At 37.8% G+C, this 23656-nt stretch overlaps 1 protein-coding gene across 1 annotated transcript; it reads left to right on the plus strand.

Annotated features, from left to right (window-relative positions):
* Positions 1–6642: 6642 nt before the first annotated feature.
* On the plus strand, positions 6643–23103 carry LOC103514127 (facilitated trehalose transporter Tret1-like). The gene is made up of 4 exons (XM_026827173.1): positions 6643–6665; positions 6958–7184; positions 20075–20363; positions 23082–23103. The coding sequence occupies exons 1-4, from the start codon at positions 6643–6645 to the stop codon at positions 23101–23103; spliced, it is 561 nt and encodes a 186-aa protein (XP_026682974.1).
* The last annotated feature ends 553 nt before the right edge of the window (positions 23104–23656 follow it).

Genomic DNA, 23656 nt, shown 5'->3' on the forward strand with positions numbered 1-23656 from the left:
ATGATTGGACAGAACCAATTATTACTGTCTCTCCTTTCATATTTCTTAATAACTATTCCACATTTTTTTTTCCTTCCTTCTGTTTAATAATTCTTCCTTTTATTTTCCATCCCTCTCATTAGGTATAAGAAACTGTGGCAGAATTATGTTTTACAAACAATAATGAACTCAATCCGCTTATACATTCATTAACAGGACTTTCACTTTCAATTCATTTAAAAAGCCTTCAATCGAATGAATGGTCTTGAATTTATTAATGATTAAAATCGAATGGTCTTGAATGAGGCCTTAAATTTATCAATATGACCTTAAATTGATTTATAAATAAGCCTACATTTATTAAAATAGCCTTAAATTCAGTACTTGGCCTTAAATTAATCATCAGGGCCTTAAATTTATTTTTGTTCGTGGGCCTTTTTGTTCATAACAATTTGCTTCATGCTTTTCCAAAGTTCGTCAAATTTTCATTTGTTCTCTTATTCAAGCATTGGGCCTACGGAAAATCCATAGGAGTACTTCGAAAATATTTTATAATTGAAGTTGAGGGGTTTTATTAATTAAGGCCCCCGAAGAGGAAATTTGAGTTTCAAGTACATACATCAGCTTTCAAGTTTTTGGTTTCAATTGAAAAGTATTGGCAGAAATTTTTGCAAAAACTAGTATCTTGATGATTAGTGGAGATATCATTTTTTTTTTTTTTTTTTTTTTTTTGGGGGGTGAAAAAAATAGTTTTTTGGTGTTTTGGGGGGATATTTTTTTTTTTTTTTTTTTTTTTTCTGGGGCTGTTTCTTATCAATAGGTAGGCTCCACATTAGGAAAATGATTTGACCCCCCCAAAAAAAGGGAACTAAGACACTCATGTAGAGCTGGCCTTTTTTATTTAAAGGCATCACTTGTGCCCTTTTACCGACGAGTACCTACGGTAAAAACTTTTCGAATTTCATCAGCTTCAAGTGAATAAAATGAATTTTCATTCCATGATGTGAAGTCCAACTTTTCTTCTTTTACACAAAACACACACACACACACACACACACACACACACACACACACACACACACACACACACCCCCGTGTAGCGGCCCAATAGATTCAGAGGGGAAAGCCAAAGTCCTTCTCTAATTAATTAGAAATGTGGAGGCTGCTCTCATTTACGGAGAGTAAACGAACCAAAAATATGTATTGAATAAGAGCATCAGGATGAAAAATAACGGAGGAAGTGCAGGATGAAATAAAAGAATATTGGAAATCAGAAGATGAAGAGAAGGCATAAGGAAGAAAGAAGAAGAAGAACGAGAAGAAGGAAGAGGAGGAAATAGAGAAGAAGATTGTTAGAAGGAACAGGAGGAGGAGGAAGAGGAGGAGGAGGAGGAGAAGGAAGAAGAGAAGAAAGCGGATTAAAATGTCAGCAAATAGAATGTTTTTATATTTTTTTATTAAGATCTTTTCTTCTTAATTTTGGCCCTTCGTCTCTCCCCCCCCCTTATTTCTCCCTCCTAAATACATCATCCTTTAGTCTCTCTCTCTCTCTCTCCCTCCCTCTCTCTCTCTCTCCCCCTCTCTCTCTCTCATTCTGGGACCAATTTACCATCCAGTCTTTAATACTAAAATACCTCGGTATAAAAATAAACTTATAAGGGGAAAACAAGAAGAGGAAAAGAAAGAGTAGGGAGGAGAGGAGGAAGGAAAAAAGGAGCGAAGGAGGGGAAGAAGCTAGGGGAGGGGGCGTAGGAGAGAAGGATGAGCTAAGGGGGAGGGGGCGTAGGAAAGAGGAGGGAAGGAGCTAAGAGGAAAGAGGGGGGAGACGAGCTAAGAAGAGGGGAAGATAGAGGAAAAGGAAGAGAAAGGAAAAGAGCAGAGGAGGAGAAGAACCAGAGGGAGGGAAAGGGAGTAGAAGGGATAGAGAAGAGGGAGTAGGAGAGAGAAGAGGGAGGGACAAAGAGGAAGGGGAGGAGGAGAAGGGAAGGATTATTTTGTTTTTATTTCAAAGACAGAGCATTTTTTAAGTCCTTCCTTATTTTTCATGTTCATTAGAAGCTATTAAAAGGAGCTCAATGGAAAAAATAGGGAAGGAGAGAGGGAGAGAGGGAGGGAGAGAGAGAGAGAAGGAAAGATCACATAAAAATAATAATAAAATTGAAGAATTTTATGAAAAAGGTTTTTTTCTGTTTCAACGTATTTACCTAGGCCCTTGTTGAATAAAACTTTTCAATTATAGTAACATTAATAATTATAATTTTACTACCCTTATCAGATAACGCTCACATGTAAGCAATTAAAAACACCTCAATATTAAAGACATCAACTAATATATAATCCATAGAGCTAATAGGCGAGACTTTGTCAACTATAATAAATAATTAAGGTTACATCAACTAATCAACTCAAACTATTAAAACGTTATGTAAAAAAAAAACCTCTTTCCCGGGAAGAATTAAATTACATAATAGAATTCCTTAAAAAACGAGATTTCAAATTGAGATCAGTAAAATGTAAAATCTATGTAGGTATAGTCTTGTGCTGATCGAAATAAAATCTTGTACAAAATTTCATCTAAATAATTCAATTTCATCTACATGGATTGAACAAACCGTTTCGTACTTTAGTGTATTGAGTATTGAACAATCTGTGCGAGCGGACAGCAAAAAACCAAACCATCCAACCAAGTTCCAATTTTCCAAATGTACTTACGTACAAGTAGGTACTTACACCTATTACCTACTGACTGCTGATTTCTGCGACAATTGTAAGTAGAAACTCATTAGGCCTCGGCTTTCGTGTAATGCAGCGTATAATTTCAACATCTGAATCCAAATACAGAGATAATATCTACCCAGATACATATTCCATATATGCATTCGTGCATTATCTAAATGGGAATGTAATACGAACATGTGATTTTACATTATTATGTAATAGCTATACGCATAGTATGTTTGTACATGGGTACATAGGTAAGTATGTATAGTACCTATACAGTAGGTATGTAGGTACTATGTAGTATATTATGTACCTGTATACATTTCTATTAAATTCAGGAAGTACCTAAGACTCTATTTCTAGGTTAACGTTGGGAATGGCCTTATTTTGTATTTAGGTAATTTCACATTAGGCATAGGTAGTTAGGTAACGTTAGGTAGGTAGGTACATTATGTACATTTACTAGTAGGTATGTATAATATTCATTTATATCTGAATATCTATGTACCTATGTATACCTATTTATTAATCCCCATATCATAATACGAATATGATTACTAATTACACTCTAAATCCCTCCTCTCTCTCTCTCTCTCTCTCTCTCTCTCTCTCTCTCTCTCTCTCTCTTCATCTATCTTTTTTCTCCTCTCTCTCTGTTCTCTCTTACATTAATTTCACCCTTTTTTACTGTGTTTTCTGGTTTTAAAATCAAGTCAGGTCTATTCTGATGCCTATGTTGTTCAGATTTAGCTACAAACAAATAATGTTAAAATCAAGTCAGGTCTATTCTGATGCCTATGTTGTTCAGATTTAGCTACAAACAAATAATGTTAAAATCAAGTCAGGTCTATTCTGATGCCTATGTTGTTCAGATTTAGCTACAAACAAATAATGTTAAAATCAAGTCAGGTCTATTCTGATGCCTATGTTGTTCAGATTTAGCTACAAACAAATAATGTTAAAATCAAGTCAGGTCTATTCTGATGCCTATGTTGTTCAGATTTAGCTACAAACAAATAATGTTAAAATCAAGTCAGGTCTATTCTGATGCCTATGTTGTTCAGATTTAGCTACAAACAAATAATGTTAAAATCAAGTCAGGTCTATTCTGATGCCTATGTTGTTCAGATTTAGCTACAAACAAATAATGTTAAAATCAAGTCAGGTCTATTCTGATGCCTATGTTGTTCAGATTTAGCTACAAACAAATAATGTTAAAATCAAGTCAGGTCTATTCTGATGCCTATGTTGTTCAGATTTAGCTACAAACAAATAATGTTAAAATCAAGTCAGGTCTATTCTGATGCCTATGTTGTTCAGATTTAGCTACAAACAAATAATGTTAAAATCAAGTCAGGTCTATTCTGATGCCTATGTTGTTCAGATTTAGCTACAAACAAATAATGTTAAAATCAAGTCAGGTCTATTCTGATGCCTATGTTGTTCAGATTTAGCTACAAACAAATAATGTTAAAATCAAGTCAGGTCTATTCTGATGCCTATGTTGTTCAGATTTAGCTACAAACAAATAATGTTAAAATCAAGTCAGGTCTATTCTGATGCCTATGTTGTTCAGATTTAGCTACAAACAAATAATGTTAAAATCAAGTCAGGTCTATTCTGATGCCTATGTTGTTCAGATTTAGCTACAAACAAATAATGTTAAAATCAAGTCAGGTCTATTCTGATGCCTATGTTGTTCAGATTTAGCTACAAACAAATAATGTTAAAATCAAGTCAGGTCTATTCTGATGCCTATGTTGTTCAGATTTAGCTACAAACAAATAATGTTAAAATCAAGTCAGGTCTATTCTGATGCCTATGTTGTTCAGATTTAGCTACAAACAAATAATGTTAAAATCAAGTCAGGTCTATTCTGATGCCTATGTTGTTCAGATTTAGCTACAAACAAATAATGTTAAAATCAAGTCAGGTCTATTCTGATGCCTATGTTGTTCAGATTTAGCTACAAACAAATAATGTTAAAATCAAGTCAGGTCTATTCTGATGCCTATGTTGTTCAGATTTAGCTGCAAACAAATAATGTTAAAATCAAGTCAGGTATTGTCGTTTCAATATCAGTTTCTAAATGTGGTGGCCTCTTGTGAGATTAAAACAAACGACCATGTCAATATTACTTGTAATGATGACAAGAACATTATCAATAATAAAAGCCAACACAAAGAGCTGGAGAGGAGAGAGAAGAGAAAGAATAAGAACACAAAGAAGAAGAAGAAGAAAAAGAAGAAGATAAAGAGCACTTAAAAAGAGCGAGAGAAACACGAAAAAGAAGGAAAAAGAAGAAGAAGAAGAAGAAGAAGAAGAAGAAGAAGGAAAACACTATGTCTGGACACAGAATAGATGTATCCATAGGCGGTTCTTACCTAAATTTTTGGGGGGGCTTGATTTTGAAGGTGCACCTTCAAAATTTTGATTTAGCTTTATGTAAAAAATTTGGTGTGAACATCACACGACTTATCCTATTGAATGATACTTATTTGAGTATTATTTTACCCTAACTTTTACCATATCTCTAACCGTTTAGTCGGTATAGCTGAATACGCAGAAATGGAGCCTATCAACATATTAAAGACAGAGATTATGTGCAACACTATGGAAGATTTACTGAAGCCAAACCCATTCAATATGAATATGCGAATTATGTGAATCTTTGAAAAGGTCTATAAGGTAAATGAAATAAATACTTAAATCTTATAGGGAAGTTAAAAGGATCTATAGAGAAATTTAAAGGATCTAATATTAATGTACAGGCTAATAAGCCCTATACTCCCTGTAGGAAATCTTCTGACTAGGTATTCCCAGGATAAACTGAAAAGTCCCTCTCTCAGTAATTTTGGTAAATTATGAAATTTATGAGCAATAAGCTGATAAGGACCTCACCACCTTTTACTTTCCAAGACAATCTCACTTGATCAAAATACACTCCCACAAGTACCTCTCTCATCTCTTATAAAAAGTTATAATTACTTATAAGTCTGTGTCCTTACACATCGGCAATTCACTCTTTTCAAATGCTGAAAACGAACGTGACTCATTTTGACGCTGGGCTTAAAATAATGAACCTGACTTGTTTTGCCCATCAGTAATTGCCTCGAGAATGTTGATAATATTGGTGGTACCTACAATCTCAGAGTGTGTTCTTATTAAGAAGTCTGAGCGTGCAGGCATAATGTATGAGATGAAATCATATTGTGCAGTGATTAAATCGATACACAAGTCTTGAGAATTTATCAGTGTGAGCGACATTTGTGACAAACATTCATTCAAACAGACAAACAAAACGTCCACACATTATGGAGTATGGAGTTATGAAACGTTTTTCGATATAGGTATTGACAATACTTTTAAAACAAAATTAGCGTGCACATGTGACCTCAGTATAACGAAGTTACTCTGATTTTGACCTCAGTATAGCGAAGTGATCTTCAAACCTAGTAGAATTTTACCTCAGTAAGTACAACGAAGTTAATCTGATTTGGATTCAGTTTATTATTATTATTCTCAGTATAACAAAGTAAATCGATATAACGAAACAGTTTCGATTTTGACCTCGATAAACCGAAAAATAGATGATACAAAAACCTCAATAAAGCGAAATTTTGATCATTTGATTTTGCCTTGGACTTCGTTATATCGAGGTTCCACTTTATGAACGTTGTTTACTGACTATTAGCCTCTCGTTTCCATTAACGGGAGGCTAATTTTGGTTGCAAAGACTATCTATTACTGACAGTACTTTGAAAATGAGTCGACAGAAAGCTGTTGGCATTGGTATGAAGGCTCGATTACAAATACACTGAGGCACGACCCTGTGGGCCTGTGTCGTAGCATGCCTATCCCGTAGTATGCCTCTCATCAAATGTGCCCCTTATCGTCAGATGTGCGATAAGAGACAACTCGTGTTGTCAATGAGAATAAAGTATGCCTTCCAACTCCAAATCTTGGTAGGAGAATTTCGGATTCGACTGAGAAAACCCCTCGTCTTTCTTCTCTTTCTCTTTCTTCTCCTCCTTCTCCTCCTAATCTTCCTCCTCTTTCTGCTCCTCCTCATGTTCCTCCTCCTCTTTCTCTTTTTCCTTCTCCTCGCCCTCCTCCTCCTTCTTTTTCAGCAAAATCCTTCTGAATGAAATACGAAATAAAGCTCAGCTGTTCTTCATAAAGAACTCGGTAATTAAATATGCAGCAGCAAAATGGCTGGAAAAGTGTTTAAATTATAGAAAACTGTAGACTTTACAGGATTTACCGCGAGAGAATCGATGAAGCTGGATTTAACTACAGCATTCGATCGACTGTGGCGCAAATCACGGTGACTCTCATTCTCAATTTCCTCAACTTTAACTACGGCATGGTGGTGAATATGCCAACGCTGTTGGTGGGAACGTTGGATTATGTGACAGCGACGAATGAAACGTTTAGAGAATCACCTCAGCTGATTCTCAACGATCAACACGCTTCCTGGCTTGGTAAGAGAACCTTTTTTTTTTCAAGAGGTTAGATGGGAACTGTAACTTCTAAGGCCTTATCGTCCCGAAAGCGAAGAGAGAAGGAAGACAGGATAGGAGAAAGCCAGTTGTTCCGAGAACAAACCTTATCCGATCAGGATAAAATTCTTCCGGGCGGGAATCGAAACCGCGACCTAGCCATATTGGTTGGTGAACTATGTAGTTATAATCTTATAATCTCTGTTTGCATTCATGTAAAATCCTCAAGGTAGGGTAAGTGTACCATTTATTCGCCCACCTAAAAAACGTACCATTTATTGGCCCTCCTGTACCATACGCTACATAAGTCTGAACTGGACGAACTTTTTCAAGATCCAATTTTATCACAAGAAAGGGCTTAAAGACTGCTATCGAACCAGTGCTATTCAAAAATTGTAGTCATAAAAACAAAAATTAGAAACAAAAATTAGAAAACAAAAATTAAATGTGGGCAGGTAACCAATAAATGGTACGTTTTTTAGGTGGGCGAATAAATGGTACACTTACCCTATGTTTTTTTAGTCCCAAAGGTATTCGGTAAAGTTGTAAACGCCCAAAATCTCGAAGGTACTGTTTATTTTATCTTGAACTTACAATTTGGAAAATTGGAGGTTGCCACCTTCTTGATTGGAATCTTTACACTTACCTGTGAACAAAAGAAACGATAGGAAATCAGATCATTGTGTTATTTTTGTTCTGTTTTGAGGAACAGACAAACAAAACGAAAAATATTCGGATATGGTAGTTTTCAAAGAATTATTTTCCATCGAACCAGTGCTATTCAAAAATTGTAGTCATAAAAACAAAAATTAGAAATATAAATGTGGGCAGGTGGGCCAATAAATGGTACGTTTTTTAGGTGGGCGAATAAATGGTACACTTACCCTATTATGCTCTTCCAGCATATTACCTATTAACTGGTAGGCTATAGATAGGATTAAGCTGACATTTTTTTCACGGACCTACCCCCCTACAAAAAAAGTCTCTGGTAATCTTATTTTTTCTGCTGGCTCAGATTTTTTTTTATGTTTGACTAGTCGAAATGTCACTCATCCATTTAGTGGTCTTGCTCGGCGTAGCTTAACGAAAACGAACCGGAAAATAGCCTATAAACTTCACGGGAGTGCAAGCAATAAGTTCACAAAGTTTCATAGCAATCGGATGAGCGGTCTGGCCAGGCATAAAGTACGAACAAACAATCATTCATTTATATAGAGGAAACTGTAACAACAAGGTTTTCTCATCTCGAAATCGAAGAGAGAAGGAGGACGGGATAGGAGAAAACCAGCCGTTCCGAGAACAAACCTTACAGCTGTCTGGGTTAAAATTTGACCCGGGCGACAATCGAACGCGACCTAGCGCTTACAAGACAGGCTGGATTTTCTTTCTTTCTCCAAAATATTGACACCATACCACCGATTACCAATATGTATTTGGTTTTTTTGTTTTTTGTTTTCTTTCTTTCTCCAAAATATTGACATACCACCGATTACCAATATGTATTTGGAAAGAACCTACCGAGTGCCTCAATTTAAACGGGGGGTGCCACTACGGCGCTGTTCCCCTACATCTGATTCATCATTTCATCACTCCATGTGCATACAATGTGCATTGATAATTGGTTTTTTCCCTCCATTTACCTGTATTTACCTACCTTACGACTAGCATTCTTTTTTTCACATTTTTTCCAATAGAGAAAAAAATGTTACCCTGTTTTTTTTTGTACGGGGACTAGTGGCGTGGTCTGCATGGGAGATAGGGGAAGACCACTCTTCCTTTTCTCTTGACTCAAGAGTCTTGAGGGTTATTTTTCTCAACCTCCGCCCCTACTTACCAATTACCAAAAATAATTATGATACAACCTGGATTCTAAAGGTAGACACACGTACACTACCACCACGTCACGTCACCTCACGTGAACTCATGGGGAATAGAAAGATGTAGCTCAAAGTTTTCCCATAATATTGTAGGTATTCTAGTTCAGGACAGCCAGACTACTATCACGTCACATGAGCTCACGTGACGTGATGGTAGTGTGTTTCTACCTTTAAATTCAGTCCCCAGGATCTTCACCATTATTGATAATAATTGATATATCTTCCCCTTTTGAAAATCTCACCCACGCCACTGATCAGAAGGTAGGAGGGGAGGAACAGGGGAAGGAGGGTGGGGGGGGGGAACAGGAGGGGGGAAAAAACTGATTCTCGAGTTTCACAATGGGGAAGAGGGGAAAAAAGCATATCGCATTATCCAGAAGAATAATCAGACTAAGAAGAGGAAAAAGACGAGAAGGAGGAGAAGAAGAGGAGGAAGAAGGGGAAGAGGAGGAGGAGGAGGAGGAGGAGGAGGAAGGAGCAAAAGACGAAGAAAAAGAGGAATAATCAGACTAAGAAGAAGAAGAAGAGGCAGAAGAAGAAGTTGAAGAAGAAAAACAGGAGAAGAATAGGAAGAAAGTAAAGAGAAAGGAAATATAAGATGGTGAAGATCGAAGCAGAATGGAAGGCAGAGTAATCACGAAGCAAAATACTACTTAGGAAAACTAGAAGAGGAATAGAAGAATAAGGAAAAGGGATGAGGCGAAGAAGAACAAAAAAAAAAAAAAAAAAAAAAAACAAGAGAAGGAGCATAGTGAGTACTCAGTGGCGTAGTGTGGTCTAAAGTTACGTGTAAGGCGTGTAGGGCACTAATTTCCATTTCCATGCACATTACTACATAAGTCATACACATGCTTCTTCATAAATATTTAAAGTCAATATTTAAGGGTATTTGAGTAAATTTTGAGTGTATGGCCGCCATACACGCCCTACATGGACGCTACGCCACTGTGAGTACTTGTCCCATCTTCCCTTCCCATATCTCCCTTCTCTAAAGCCGAATTTCCATCCCTCCCTCTTCTTTTCCCTTCAAAGGAGGGCTTGCCCCCCCCTCCTCCTCCTCTAAATAGCATATCTCAAACTGACCGCGTTCCCTAGGGAGCGTTTCTGAATGTGTTTGTCCAATCCATTGTGTGCGAAATGTTGTCCATATCAAATGCCAAGAGCTCTTGTAACTATTCAGTATTGACGAGTGATCCTCTTTTTCCAAGAGGACAATATACTTGACAGAATAACAGGAGTCTCATTAGATTTGATTCCAAGCGGGATTACACAGCAACTTACCTATTATTTCAATAGATTTTGTGGGATTTCTAATTTCAAGTGGGATTTCTATTTCCGTCTGTTTGGAATAGAATGTTGGGATGAGACTGAAAAGTCCCTTTATTTCAGATATCTATCTGTTTTTACTTTCCTTATCCTATAGGAAGGAAAGTAATGTAATCGGGTCAAATTTTCGATGGTCAGATTTTAGTGCCAAAACACGTTTTGAGGTCCCTAGAGCCTAAATCCAAAGTTTCAGCCATTGGTCCGTGTGTGTGTCTCTGTGTCTGTCTGTCTGTAAACAAAATATCTCAAGAACGTGGTCCGTGTGTGTGTCTGTGTGTAAACAAAATATCTCGAGAACGGTAAGAGCTAGAGACTTGAAATTTGGTATGTAAATGTCAAATGTGACAAGGATGCGACACGAAACTTTTGGTTAAGACCGGTGAAACGGTTGGCGGCATTTTACCGCTTTTTGGCGGTTTTCGGTGTAATTTAACAATATCTCCGGAACTGTATAAGCTAGAGACTTGAAATTTGGTATGTAGTTCAAAAATGTGACAAGGATGCAACACAAACTAAAGACTTGAAATTGGGTATGTAGTTCACAAATGTGACAAGGATGCAACACAAAACGTTTGGTTAAAATAGGTGCTGCGGTTGGCGGTATTTTGACCGTTTTTTTTGCATACACAGAAATATGTACATGTACATGTATGTCTGTCTGTTACGGCGCTGTTACGCTAATGGACCTTATTTTGTTGTCCTCTTTTCACGAAAAAACGGCTTGACCGATTTTGATGAAATTTTTTGTGGTTGTTGAGAAGAGTACTGAGGGTGACATAGGCTATTTAAATTGTCATATTCCATCCCGGTTCAAAATGGCAGCACCTCAAAGTTATGACTCTTATGCCACGCTGATCCCGTACAAAGGACGGGTCAAACACTAGTTCTACAATATTATTCTATGAAGTTATTTGGAACTGACATTCAGTATTCTTGTTGAAAGTTAGGTAGGTATGTGTTTCATATTACCTATTATTTATCAAAATTCTATTCTTTTGTGGGGAAAATGCTTCAAGAATGATGTAAATAACAAAATTGAAAGTTAGAATACCTACAATACCAACTTACCAACCCACGTAACAATTGTATACCTACAATGTCAACTCTCATACAATTGTACAAACTGACCGTAGGGTACAGAGTTCGACCCTGGATTGTAGGGCACAAAGTCCGGCCCTGAATTGTAGGGCACAGAGTCCGGCCCTGAATCGTAGGGCACAGAGTCCGGCCCTGAATCGTAGGGCACAAAGTACGACCCTGGATCGTAGGGCACAAAGTACGACCCTGGATTGTAGGACACTGAGTCCGACCCCGGATTGTAGGACACTGAGTCCGACCCTGGATTGTAGGGCACAGAGTCTGACCCTGAATCGTAGGGCACAAAGTACGACCCTGGATTGTAGGACATTGAGTCCGACCCTGAATTGTAGGGCACAAAGTCCGGTCCTGAATTGTAGGGCACAGAGTCCGACCCTGAATCGTAGGGCACAAAGTACGACCCTGAATCGTAGGGCACAAAGTACGACCCTGGATTGTAGGGCACTGAGTACGACCCTGAATTGGAAGAGCTGAAAGATCTAAGCGGATTTCGGGAAAAGTTGAAACTTTGAAAAACGAAAATCCGAAAGAAAAACAAGAGACTATCTTTATCAGAAGAGAGAGAGAAAGAGAGGGAGAGGGGGAGAGAGAAAGAGAGGGGGAGAGAAGCAGGGAGAGAGAAAGAGATTGAGTAATAAAGGGGGAAAGTGAAAGAGGGAGGGAGAAAAAGACCTAGGGACAGACGACAGAGAGAGAGGGTAGAAAATAAAAACAAGAATATCTTTATCAGGAGAAAGAGATAGATAGAGGAGAGAGAGAGAGAGAGAGAGGGGAAGAAAGAGAGAGAGAGAGGGATGAAGAGAGAGAGAGAGGAAGAAAGAGAGAGAGAGGGATGAAGAGAGAGAGAGAGATAAGGAGTAGGGGAGGGAGGGAGGGAGAGAGAGAGTATTAGTTTCCTTTGGGTTAGCAATGAATTTACATACGTATATACCTACCTAAAGGCTTGTCAGAAATGACGTTCCCCTATTATACTTATACTTAGATAAATTTTATTACTTGACTTGACTTGGACTCGAACCATCAACCTCCAGATCCGAAGTCCAACGCGTTAACCATAACCACTACACTACTGAGATTGGTAGTGTAATCCAAAAGTTTTAATAAAAACTAATGAACAATGAGAAAAAAATGCAGAGACAAAACTAACAAAATCTATGAGTAACAAAAAAAGACAACTATGTTTAGTGATAACTAATTTTTTAAAATAGCACCTAAGGGCGTTACTTTCTCACAATGGACTAAGAATATTACCATTGTAAAGCTCCTTTCTAAGAAGATTTCCACAAAGAATATCTACAATTACAAAGAATAATTCCACAGTTGCAAAGAATACCACCATTACAAAGAATACCACCCATTACAAAGAACACCATCATTATTACAAAGAATTACAAAGAACACCATTATTATAAAGAACATCATTATTACAAAGAATTACAAAGAGCTTCTGGAAGAATAAGTCTTAACAATGTCACAAAATTCCCAAAGCTCTTCCTCATCACGTCAGAAGATTTTTCATTTCTTAAGATGGAAGGCTTCCAGGACGCTATACTCTACTGAGTAAGTACCTAGATGGAACCAGTGCCTGACGGTAAAGAGAGATCTAAAGTAAATTCTAAAGTACATAAAATCTACAAAAGTTCATGAAAATTCGACTGACCATCTGTGCCCTAAATCACCAAGGTATGGAAAAGTATTTACAATTCCATATTTCGATATGATTCGTCCAAATTCAAAATTCTGCTTTTCCATTGGCTATTACACTTGTAAGATACTTTTCCATACTTTGGTGATTTAGGGCACTGGTAGGTATTGAGCAAACCGTGCGAGAGGAGCTGTTTTACGCGAACAAACAGACGCACATACACATGGGGGGCACGGTTGGCCCAATGGTAATGCGCTTGCTTGCCATGCAGATTGCAGAAGGTCCCGTGTTCGAAACCCAGCATCGACAAAAAATTGTACTCGTATATCGATTGTAATTATTTCAAGGGATTACTTTCTGGTATTCTCGTGTTGACACAGCACCTAAATGGGAAGTATTGTGTTTCCTATCGCCCATCTGATGAGGGACATACTACGAGATGGGCATGCTACGACACAGACCACACGAGTCTAACAGCAGTTGTCCGATCTCAAATTAGGATCAATTTTGCTTGGCAAAGCACGCGGGCAACTTGCTAGTGTATCTACTTGTTTGTTTATTTGTTTTTATTTTTGTCTTTTCCTTTTTGGATATCTCAAGCCACGGCACTGGAATCCGCTGGGGACAACGGAGAAAAATGATTGGAAAAGATTTTCTTCTCCTCCTCCTCTTCCCTCTCTCTCTCTCTCTCTCTCTCTGTTTACCCTCTTTCTAATAAACTCCTCTTTCTCTCTCATAACCTTCCCTGCCTCCCTTACTTTTCATCTCCCTCTCTCTGTCTCTCTCTCCCTCCTTTTTCCACCTATAGCGCTACAAGCTATAACATCAGCAAGTCAATATTTGTTGAAAACAAGCTCTCTCTCTTTCTCTCTCTCTCTCTCTCTCTCTCTCTCTCTCTCTCTTTCTGTATTAAATTCAGTCAAAACAGCAATAAAATAACAAGCGAATACTGCTCAAATCGTGGAATCATTTTGTATCTCCTTCCCTCTCTCTCTTCTCTTTTTCACCGCCCTGTCTTTCTCTCTCTCTCTCTCTTCATCCCTCTCTCTCTCTCTTACTCATTTTCTATCCCGGTCCCTCTTTCTGTTTCTTTCTTTCATTCTCTTTCTGTTTCTTTCTTTCATCCTCTTTATGTTTCTTTCTTTCATCCTCTTTCTGTTTCTTTCTTTCATCCTCTTTATGTTTCTTTCTTTCATCCTTTTTCTGTTTCTTTCTTTAATCCTCTTTCTGTTTCTTTCTTTCATCCTCTTTATGTTTCTTTCTTTCATCCTTTTTCTGTTTCTTTCTTTAATCCTCTTTCTGTTTCTTTCATCCTCTTTCTGTTTCTTTCATCGTCTTTCTGTTTCTTTCTTTCATCCTCTTTCCTACTTTATTATACTTTTTCAAGGATTTCAAGATTTTTCTCTCCCCCCCCCTCTCTCCCTCTCTTCCTCTTTAGTGGTTCAATGAACTATAGACATCCTTCATCCATCAGATTGACGCCAAAAATAATTTAACGCTGACACTGCCTTATTTGAAGGTTCCTATTTGTGAACTATGCCCAAAACAAGAAAAATTGTTAAATAGGTATATCGATATATCGGCGATATATCGATATATTTCCCCCGATATATCGATATATTTAAGGGGCCGATATATCGATATATTTGCAACTCATTTACATCCCTAAACTATGAAATTCTACGGGAAAGTTCATAAACATCGGATAGAGGAAACAGAAGAAGAAGAAGAAGAAGAAATGAAAAGTCACCCGAAAAAATCTCAGACATTAAAAAAGAAATGGAAAAAAGCAAAAAAAGGAGAGACAAGAAGGTACGAGAAATGACAGAGAGAGAGAGAGAGAGAGACAGACAGAGAGAGAGAGAGAGAGAGAGAGAGAGAGAGAGAGAGAGAGAGAGAGAGAGAGAGAGAGGGAGACACAGAGAGAGAGACAGAGAGAGGGAGGGAGAAGAGAGGGAGAGAGAGAGGGAGCGAGAGAGAGAGAAAACAGAAGAGAAAGAAGCAGGAGGCAAGAGAGAAATGTGGAAAGGATAGATGGGAAAATGTAGGAAGGAAGAAAGAAAGGTTGTTTTTCAAAACAAGAATGAAAAATTAAGTAGATTTTCTCTTTTCTCCCTTTTTCCTTCTCCTCCTCCTCTCCCTTCTTTCTCCTCTTCTTCTTTTTTTCCTTCTTCTTCGTCTTCTCCTCTTCTTCCCCTTCTTTTTCCTCCTCTTCCTTTTCTCTGTGTGAAAATAACAAAAGGGACAGTATAACAACAGACTTTTGACTTTACCCCCCTCCATTTCTTGTTCTCTTTTCCTTTCTCTCTCTCTCTTTCCCTTTGTTCCTCCCGCCCTCTCATTTTTTTCCTTCTCAATTTCATCCATCCCATTCTTTTACCTTTCTCTCTTCCTCTTCCCCTCTTTACATACCTTCCCTCGATGTTGCCGGGAAAAAAAAGAACATCATTTGGGTGTCTCCATTGAACAAAGGAAAATAGAGGTACATGTCTTTAAAAGGGGGATGAGGAGGAGGGAAAGAAGGAGGAGAAGAAGAGGAGGGAGAGGAGCATGCATTTTTCAAGAGTGTAGCCTGTCCCCAGAAAAATGAATGAATAGAGGATAGAAAAGAAAGAAGAAGCTAGAATAGAAAAGAAAGAAGAAGGAGGAGGAGGAAGAAAAGGAAAAAGGAGAAGAAGAGAAATAACGAGAAGAGAAAGAAGCAGGAGGAGAAAGAAGAGGAGGAGAAGAAGATGAAGAAGATGAAAAACAAAAAGACGACGAAGGAGAAGAAGAAGTAGAAAGAACCAGAGCCTTGTTACCCTCCAAGGGTAAGTAACTAGGCAGGTATATAGGTACTTTTGTTCCGAATTAGGCACTCACTTTATCCACTCCTTTCATTTTGGGTTTCTATGAGAAGGTCCTCAATTAATGGGGGTCATGTATTGATTTGAGTAAATAATTAATTTTTACAATAAAATCCGTCAGTACCCGTCATTATGGTCAAATTCTCAAAACATGTTGAGAACAAAATTTCATGCCTCGACTGGGGTTAAACCCACATTCTCCTGATTACCAGACGAGAGTATTGACCGAAAAATATAGTAATTAATGTAATTATAGTATTATGATTATTCTTACCGTTTTTATTATTATTGGATACTAGGAATACAATAAAGTTATGAAATAGGTAACTACAAAACTTATTACCTTTATATGATACAATGGATACACGTTCCGTGTTTGATACAATGGATACACGTTCCGGATACACCTTTATATGATACAATGGATACACGTTCCGATACAATGGATACACGGAACGTGTATCCATTGTATCATATAAAGGTAATAAGTTTTGTAGTTACCTATTTCATAACTTTATAACCTAGGATGTCTAATATAAACACATTTAATAATAGGAATACAATACCTAGTATCCAATAATAATAAAAACGGTATGAATAATGTTAATACATAGGATGTCTAATATAAACCTAACAAAAGTAATTATAGTAGCTTTGTTCGTAATTCTTATATTGTAAGTTTTTTGCAGTAAAATTTTACAATTTACAATGTTTTATGTTTTCCCCCTACTTTTGTAAATCAATCGAGACGGGAGGGATTTACAGAAAATGTGTTTTCTGTAAGAAAATGTGTTTTCTGACAGAAAATGTGTTTTCTGTAAGAAAATGTAAAAAATCTTCTTTCCAAGAAAACGTAAGTCGCTAGGTCGTTATTATAGTCAATTGAATATTAAAACACTTTAATACCGTCTTGAGTGGAAAACACCCAAATACCCAATTGGAGAGGGCTTATTCTGCTCCCTCCTCTTTTCTCCTTTATTTCTCTGTCTCCTTTTTCCTTGAATTTCTCTTCGCTTTCTCCCTTTCCCTGAAATCTATATTCTGTGTTTTCTCCTTCTCTCTCGTCTTCGGACTTTGCATTTTCGGTCCACTAGATATTTTTTTGTTGTTGTTGTTGTTGTTGTTGTTGTTGTTGTTGTTGTTCTTCTTCTTTTTCTTTCTTCTTCTTCTTCTTCATCACCCTCTCTATGATTTCTCTCTTTCTCTTCCCCCGTCCTCCACATTATTATCTTCAATGATTGGACTATTGGACAGAACCAATTATTACTGTCTCTCCTTTCATATTTCTCAATAACTATTCCACATTTTCTTCCTTCCTTCTGTTTAATAATTCTTCCTTTTATTTTCCATCCCTCTCATTAGGTATAAGAAACTGTAGCAGAATTATGTTTTACAAACAATAGTGAATTCAATCCGCTTACATTCATTAACAGGACTTTCACTTTCAATTCATTTAAAAAGCCTTCAATCGAATGAATGGTCTTGAATTTATTAATGATTAAAATCCCCCCCCTCAAAAATCCGTGCTCCCCTAAACTTCCTCCCTCTTTTTCCTGCAAATGTGCAGTTCCCCCCTCAAATTTAAAATTTGTCCCTCCCTCTCTGCTTTTCAAATCCGTAGTGGTCCCTATAATCTGAATCTTCTCCCTCTCCTTCCTAGATTTCTGGACCTTTCTCCCTCTAATCTCACTTTTCTCCCTCTCCCCCTTGTATATCTGTGCTTCCCCCCGAATCTAAATTTCATGAGTAGTGTGCCTTGCACACCACTTTCACACTTTTTTCATTAGTCCGCGAGCTATTTTGTCCATTTCGCGATTTTTGTAATGTTTTGAACAAATTCGAGTGCTAGTTTTTGCAGGATTTTTGTTTGCTTATTTTGTGTTTGTTTTTCTATTTACCTTAGTGATAGATACCTACCATAGTATGTTTGATGTTTTTTGAATGCATTTCTATGTGTAACAAATAACAAGGGCTTACGCTACATAACTTTTTTGGGGGTATTGAAAGGAATTGTCATTTTACTCATGTATGTATTAGCATCCTATCAACTATGTATATCAGGACCGTATTTAGGGCGGCCGAGCCCCACTCCCTCGAGATTCATTTTTTTCCTTTGGAATCTCGAATTCCCCTCGACAAAACTTGGATACGGCCCTGGACTAAAGGAGGCCTTATTCAGACTACACAGAAGAGAATAGAACATACCTTGATGGTTTATCCTGCTCGAATGAGACTAAAAAGTCCCTTAACCGGGCAGACTACTGGGATAAAGGGACTTTTCAGTCCTATATTCAGGCAGGATAAACAAAAAGTACCTATATTCTATTCTGATGCCTGATGCCTATGTTGTTCAGATTTAGCTACAAACAAATAATGTTAAAATCAAGTCAGGTCTAGAGGTAGTTTTCAAAGAATTCCATTTCCATTTTCACTAGAATGAACTTTGTTTTTAGCATCCTAATTCTTCTAAAGCCTACACAGGGCTAATGTTAAAGTCCAATTGACTTGAGACCAGTCCAAAAACAGAAATGTGGCTCGAATCCATTAGATATTTAATTGAATTGACTCGAATCCAATTTGTATGGGGAGTGGGTATAATGGACTGGAGTCAAGTATTTAATATACTCGTGTGTAGTCGCCTTACGACATGTGTCATCACTTGAACTCAATCCCCCAACAACGAAAGCATAAAGTTTGCTATCTCTAAAGTAAACAAGGTTTGCAAACATTTATAGGCCTGTAAAAAAACCAGGCATGGAAAAGTTATAGCTTTCGGTAAAAGTAGTTATGGAGGTATTAATAAAAAATCTAATAATCTGGCGGTTTTATACCCCTTTTACCCTATCCTGGGCAAATATAGGTTTCATTATATTTACCCTGTTGTCCCCGGCCGTATTCAGGTTTTATCCCCTAACCTCGGCTGAAATTAGGGACAAGTTGGGTCTCGAAATTTGTTTGGCGAAAGTTTTTAGTGTTATTAGTTTTATTTTTTAAATTTTTGGTGAGCCAGGCCTTTTATGCTTCGTTGTCAAAGTTATCCAAAGTATGTTGAGTGATGAATTTAGTGGTTTTCAGGTATACATTTTCTCTTTTTAGTATACTATGTATGTTATTTATATAGTTAGATATGTACTGTCGTTCCTATCATTATTCTATATACCTACCTATTTACTTTTAGAGACATAAGTACATAGTACCTATTTATTTAAGTATTAATCCGCTGGGAGCTGGGACTGGGCCTGTTGGTACAATTACGACTTTCTTTATCCATTTTCTTTTCGCTCACTTTTTCCTCTTTATCTTCCTCCTCTTTTTCTTACCTTTACAGCGTTTTGCTTCAATTTTATTTGTCCCTCTGTGTTTCGTTTATTCCTTCCTATATGATTCCTTATCACACGAGGAGTATTTTAAGATAGGAAATTTTTTGGTCGAAAATTGGCCGCCGTAGGCGGTCGATTTTGGACTTAGAAAAATTAAAAAAAAAAAGTTCAATTTTTGGACAGTTTTTAATGATTCCTCATTACATGGGGAGTATTTTAAGATAAATTTTCGACCAAAAATCGGCCGCCGTAGGCGGCTCAGGCTTGGGACTTAGAAATATTTTCATTTTTTTTTTTTCAAATAGGTACGTATTCCGCAAATGTAATAGAAAGTCGTGTGATGTTCACACCAGATTTTTTTTTTTTTTTTTTTTTTTCTGGCCACATTCTACAGCTCTTGGAAAAAGTAGAGAGCAAAAAGAGAATTCTTTGAAAACTAAGTTAAACCGGACACATTCCCTTACATTTTTTTATTTTTTTTTATTTTTTTTTTTATTTTGACCGATTGCAATGCTTTCTCGTTACTAGTAAGCCAGTAAGTACTAGTAACGAGAAAGCTTAGCCATACTTTAGTAGTAGAAAGTAAAAATTATGTGTGAAATCCAGCAATCAAGTCTGTCGCGCCCGAAAGTTGCTATACCTACTAGTAACGAGAAAGCTTAGCCATACTTTAGTAGTAGAAAGTGAAAATTATGTGTGAAATCCAGCAATCAAGTCTGTCGCGCCCGAAAGTTAACACCTTTACTTCTCCCGTCCACAGGCAGTATACTCATGCTGTTCCACCCAGTCGGGGCGATGTTGTCGGGCCACCTCCAGGAGTTGGTGGGCCGCAAGACCATCATGCTCCTCATCAATGTGCCGTTCCTGATCTGCTGGGTCCTTCTGTATTCCGCCGGGCGGATCTATGTCCTATATGTGGCGTCAATTGTGATGGGCATCAGTTTGGGCTGCTGCGAGGCGCCAGTCGCTAGTTATATTGGGGAGATATCTGAGCCGAAACTCCGCGGGGCGATTTCGTTGCTGACTGGATTTGCGTCTAGTGTGGGTAAGCTATACTTTACTTTTTCGCATTTTTTTTTTTATATGTTCTAATGGACAAGATCACGGACAATATAACTTTGGCAATCTGGTGAAGACGGGTCTGGAATTTACATACGAAACGTACAGTACAAAACAAGGTATGTATGTGCCAACTAGTAAAGAAAACCATAACATGTTAGTTAAGTGTGGTTGTTGGCAAATCAAAAATGTCATTTAACTATTGACTAAGTTTTGTTTGATAGAGGTTTAAAGTCACTGTGTAACTGATAAGGTCTTTTTTTTAAGGTTTTATAGAGGGAACTGTAGATTTGTATAAGCTCAACCAACCCTTTAGAGCTGTTGGCCACTACACCTAAGCCTCGAAGTGGGATAATGTCTTATAAGTCCCAAAATCCGTTCCAAGAGCGCCAGCCATTCCAAGAACGAACCTTATCTGCTCAGGATGAAGTCCGCCAGGGCGGGAATCGAACCCGCGACCTAGCGCTTACAAGGTAGACGCGCTACTCTACGAGATAGGCTGGCCTATAGTATCTGTCAGCACTCAGCAAATGAAACTCCGTCCTTCTGCAGCAAACCGGGGACAACGCTCTTTTCTGAGACACTTCTTTGCTGATCTGCTTTCAATAGCATTTTGTTCTTACAAATTCTTTCTCGTAAAGTATTCTCAAAACGAAAACCTTAACCATGTTTTAAACAAAAGTTTAACCTGAACACGTATGTAGATATAAGTTTCTTCGTATCTAGGGCACGTTGATAAATGGCACTGCATTTCCATTGTGTATACTTTTATACGTATACATCAATTGTTACGTATACTTTTCTACGAATGTACAATTGTTACGTATACTTTTCTACGAATGTACAATTGTTACGTATACTTTTCTACGAATGTACAATTGTTACGTATACTTTTCTACGAATGTACAATTGTTACGTATACTTTTCTACGAATGTACAATTGTTACGTATACTTTTCTACGAATGTACAATTGTTACGTATACTTTTCTACGAATGTACAATTGTTACGTATACTTTTCTACGAATGTACAATTGTTACGTATACTTTTCTACGAATGTACAATTGTTACGTATACATTTCTACGAATAAAATTGTGCATAATAGGTATATGTAAATATCCAATTCTATTGTTTTCTTAATGTGCATATCTTTGCGAATTCAAGCGCAGATAACGAAGACAGGAAATCTGTATAAACAATAGTTTTGTGTCAGCCATTCCCAAACTGTGGCCCGCCAAGCTTTTATTTCTCAGAGCCATATTTGGACAGCATTAAGGAAAAAAGAAACATCCATTAGGGGAGTTTTCTTATGGATGCTATGCACAGAAGGGATTCCTTTCTGCGTAATGCTGCCCATTTAGGATGGACGCTTACATGTTACATAGGTACTTCTTGAACTGCAGCCCCGATTAAAGTTTGAACACTCCTCTGTGGCCCGCGCCATAAAAAGTTTGGGAACGGCTGGTTATGTGTTTGCTGAGAATTTTAAACGGTAAATCTATCTTGTGTGTTTTCTTGTAACAAAAGAAAATTTTTAAGTTCTTGCTATGCTTTTTAAAAATGCTGATGACGTGTTCCTATTCCTAGTTCGTACACAACCAATCAGTGAGACGTGTTTAGAAAAACACGTGGCAAGGGAACTTAGACATTGTATTTAATCAAAATTACGTGAGATTTATTTATTTTATTAAGGCGATCTTAACTGAACTAAATGAGGTCCAAGTTTTAACCCAATTTTGCATTATTTTAATCTGTTTTTCGATTTGTATAATGAATCCTTTCATCAGTTTCTTTCAAGTTTCAATATACCTAGGTAGGTAACGCTTTGTCCAAATTTGCTGAAATGTCGCAAACATGTTCAACACACAAAGCAAAGTTACGGCTTTCCAGACTACCCAGTATGTTTAGAGATTTTTGAATTGGTTCTTTCTCTTCCTCCTCCTCTATCCTCTTTCTGAAGAGGGCTTGTCCCCTCTTCTTCCTTTTCCCCTCCTTCTCCCTTCTATAGAGAGGGCTTGCCCCTTCCTCTTCTTCCCCTCTCCCTCCTATTGACAGGGCTCGCAATTCTTACTCTTCCTCTCCCTTTTTAGTCCGTCCTTCCTTTATTATTACTAATAATAAAAGGTATAGTGGACGGACTATTGTATTCGCTTCGGTGTCTGTCTCCGACGACCCTGACTTTTTAGGCTCAAAACAGGGTGGAACGGAGAACATTGTGGATAGACGCGACGACTTCAAACAGCCTATAACTGGATGAATTGCAAAAAGCTCTATGCTCTACGCTCCACCCTTCTTTTAGCCTTAGAGCCCGTTCTGTAGGCCCGTTGAAATTTAAATGAGTGTTCCCACTACATATGACACTATTTTATCTTACTCTTCCCTAGCTTTACTCATTCACTCCCTCCCATATTTCCTTCTTCGGCTTCTTCCCTTCATTCTTACTTCGCTCTCTTCACCCGAACCTATATTGTCAACAATGTGTCCGCACTAATCCGTTAATCTTTTCGGACAAGGGTCAACGTTCTGACTAGAAGAGCTTACTGCTGCTGAATTCAATCTGAATTAGCTTAGTGCTGAATGAAAGACGAGTTGAGATGTCCGAATGATGTGTTTAGAGCTGATGAGTGTTGACTTTACTCTGTGTTTTGAGAATCGAATCTGTGGGGGTTCTAACGGGCTAATCTGTTGTATCGGTTTTGCTCATCAGTTTTGCATGCCACTCGCGCTAAGACCATCTCCTCTGACAGACCTAGGTCTCAAGCTTTTTCCTGCCACACGCGTTCCGACGGGACGGTGTAACAGACCGCGGTCAGTCAGCCGGTCTGAAGCGTGAATGGCGGTCATTAGAAATAGCCTCCAGGTGCTGACTTTACTGACACAGAAGTAAATCTAATGTTAGTTATCTGGACATTCGCGTGCTGCTGGCTTTTCCCGGTCCCCATTCAGGTTGGGTGAGGTTAATGTGAGTAGGCGGTTAGCTTGTCACCGAATGTACCAAGAAGTACGTTATTCCTAATTATGAATTTCCAAGAGGCAGAGCGGACTAAGTCCACAAAAAGCGTTTTGAGACAAATGGAGTCAAAGTTTAAATTAATAGACAGAGCCATTTTGTTTTTGCTCTCATTTCAATACAACACTAAAGAAGTGAAGTTGGCGACCAATATAAAAAGTACGTGTAGATCTTTTCGCGATAATTCAGAAAGTCGACTTTTGGACTTAGTCCGCTCTGCCTTTTACCCATTCATATGTACTTGGAAATTTTGGAAAAATGAGAGGTTGTGG

The sequence above is a fragment of the Diaphorina citri genome, unplaced genomic scaffold (genome assembly GCF_000475195.1).
Source record: "Diaphorina citri unplaced genomic scaffold, Diaci psyllid genome assembly version 1.1 scaffold1085, whole genome shotgun sequence".
Taxonomy (NCBI): domain Eukaryota; kingdom Metazoa; phylum Arthropoda; class Insecta; order Hemiptera; family Psyllidae; genus Diaphorina; species Diaphorina citri.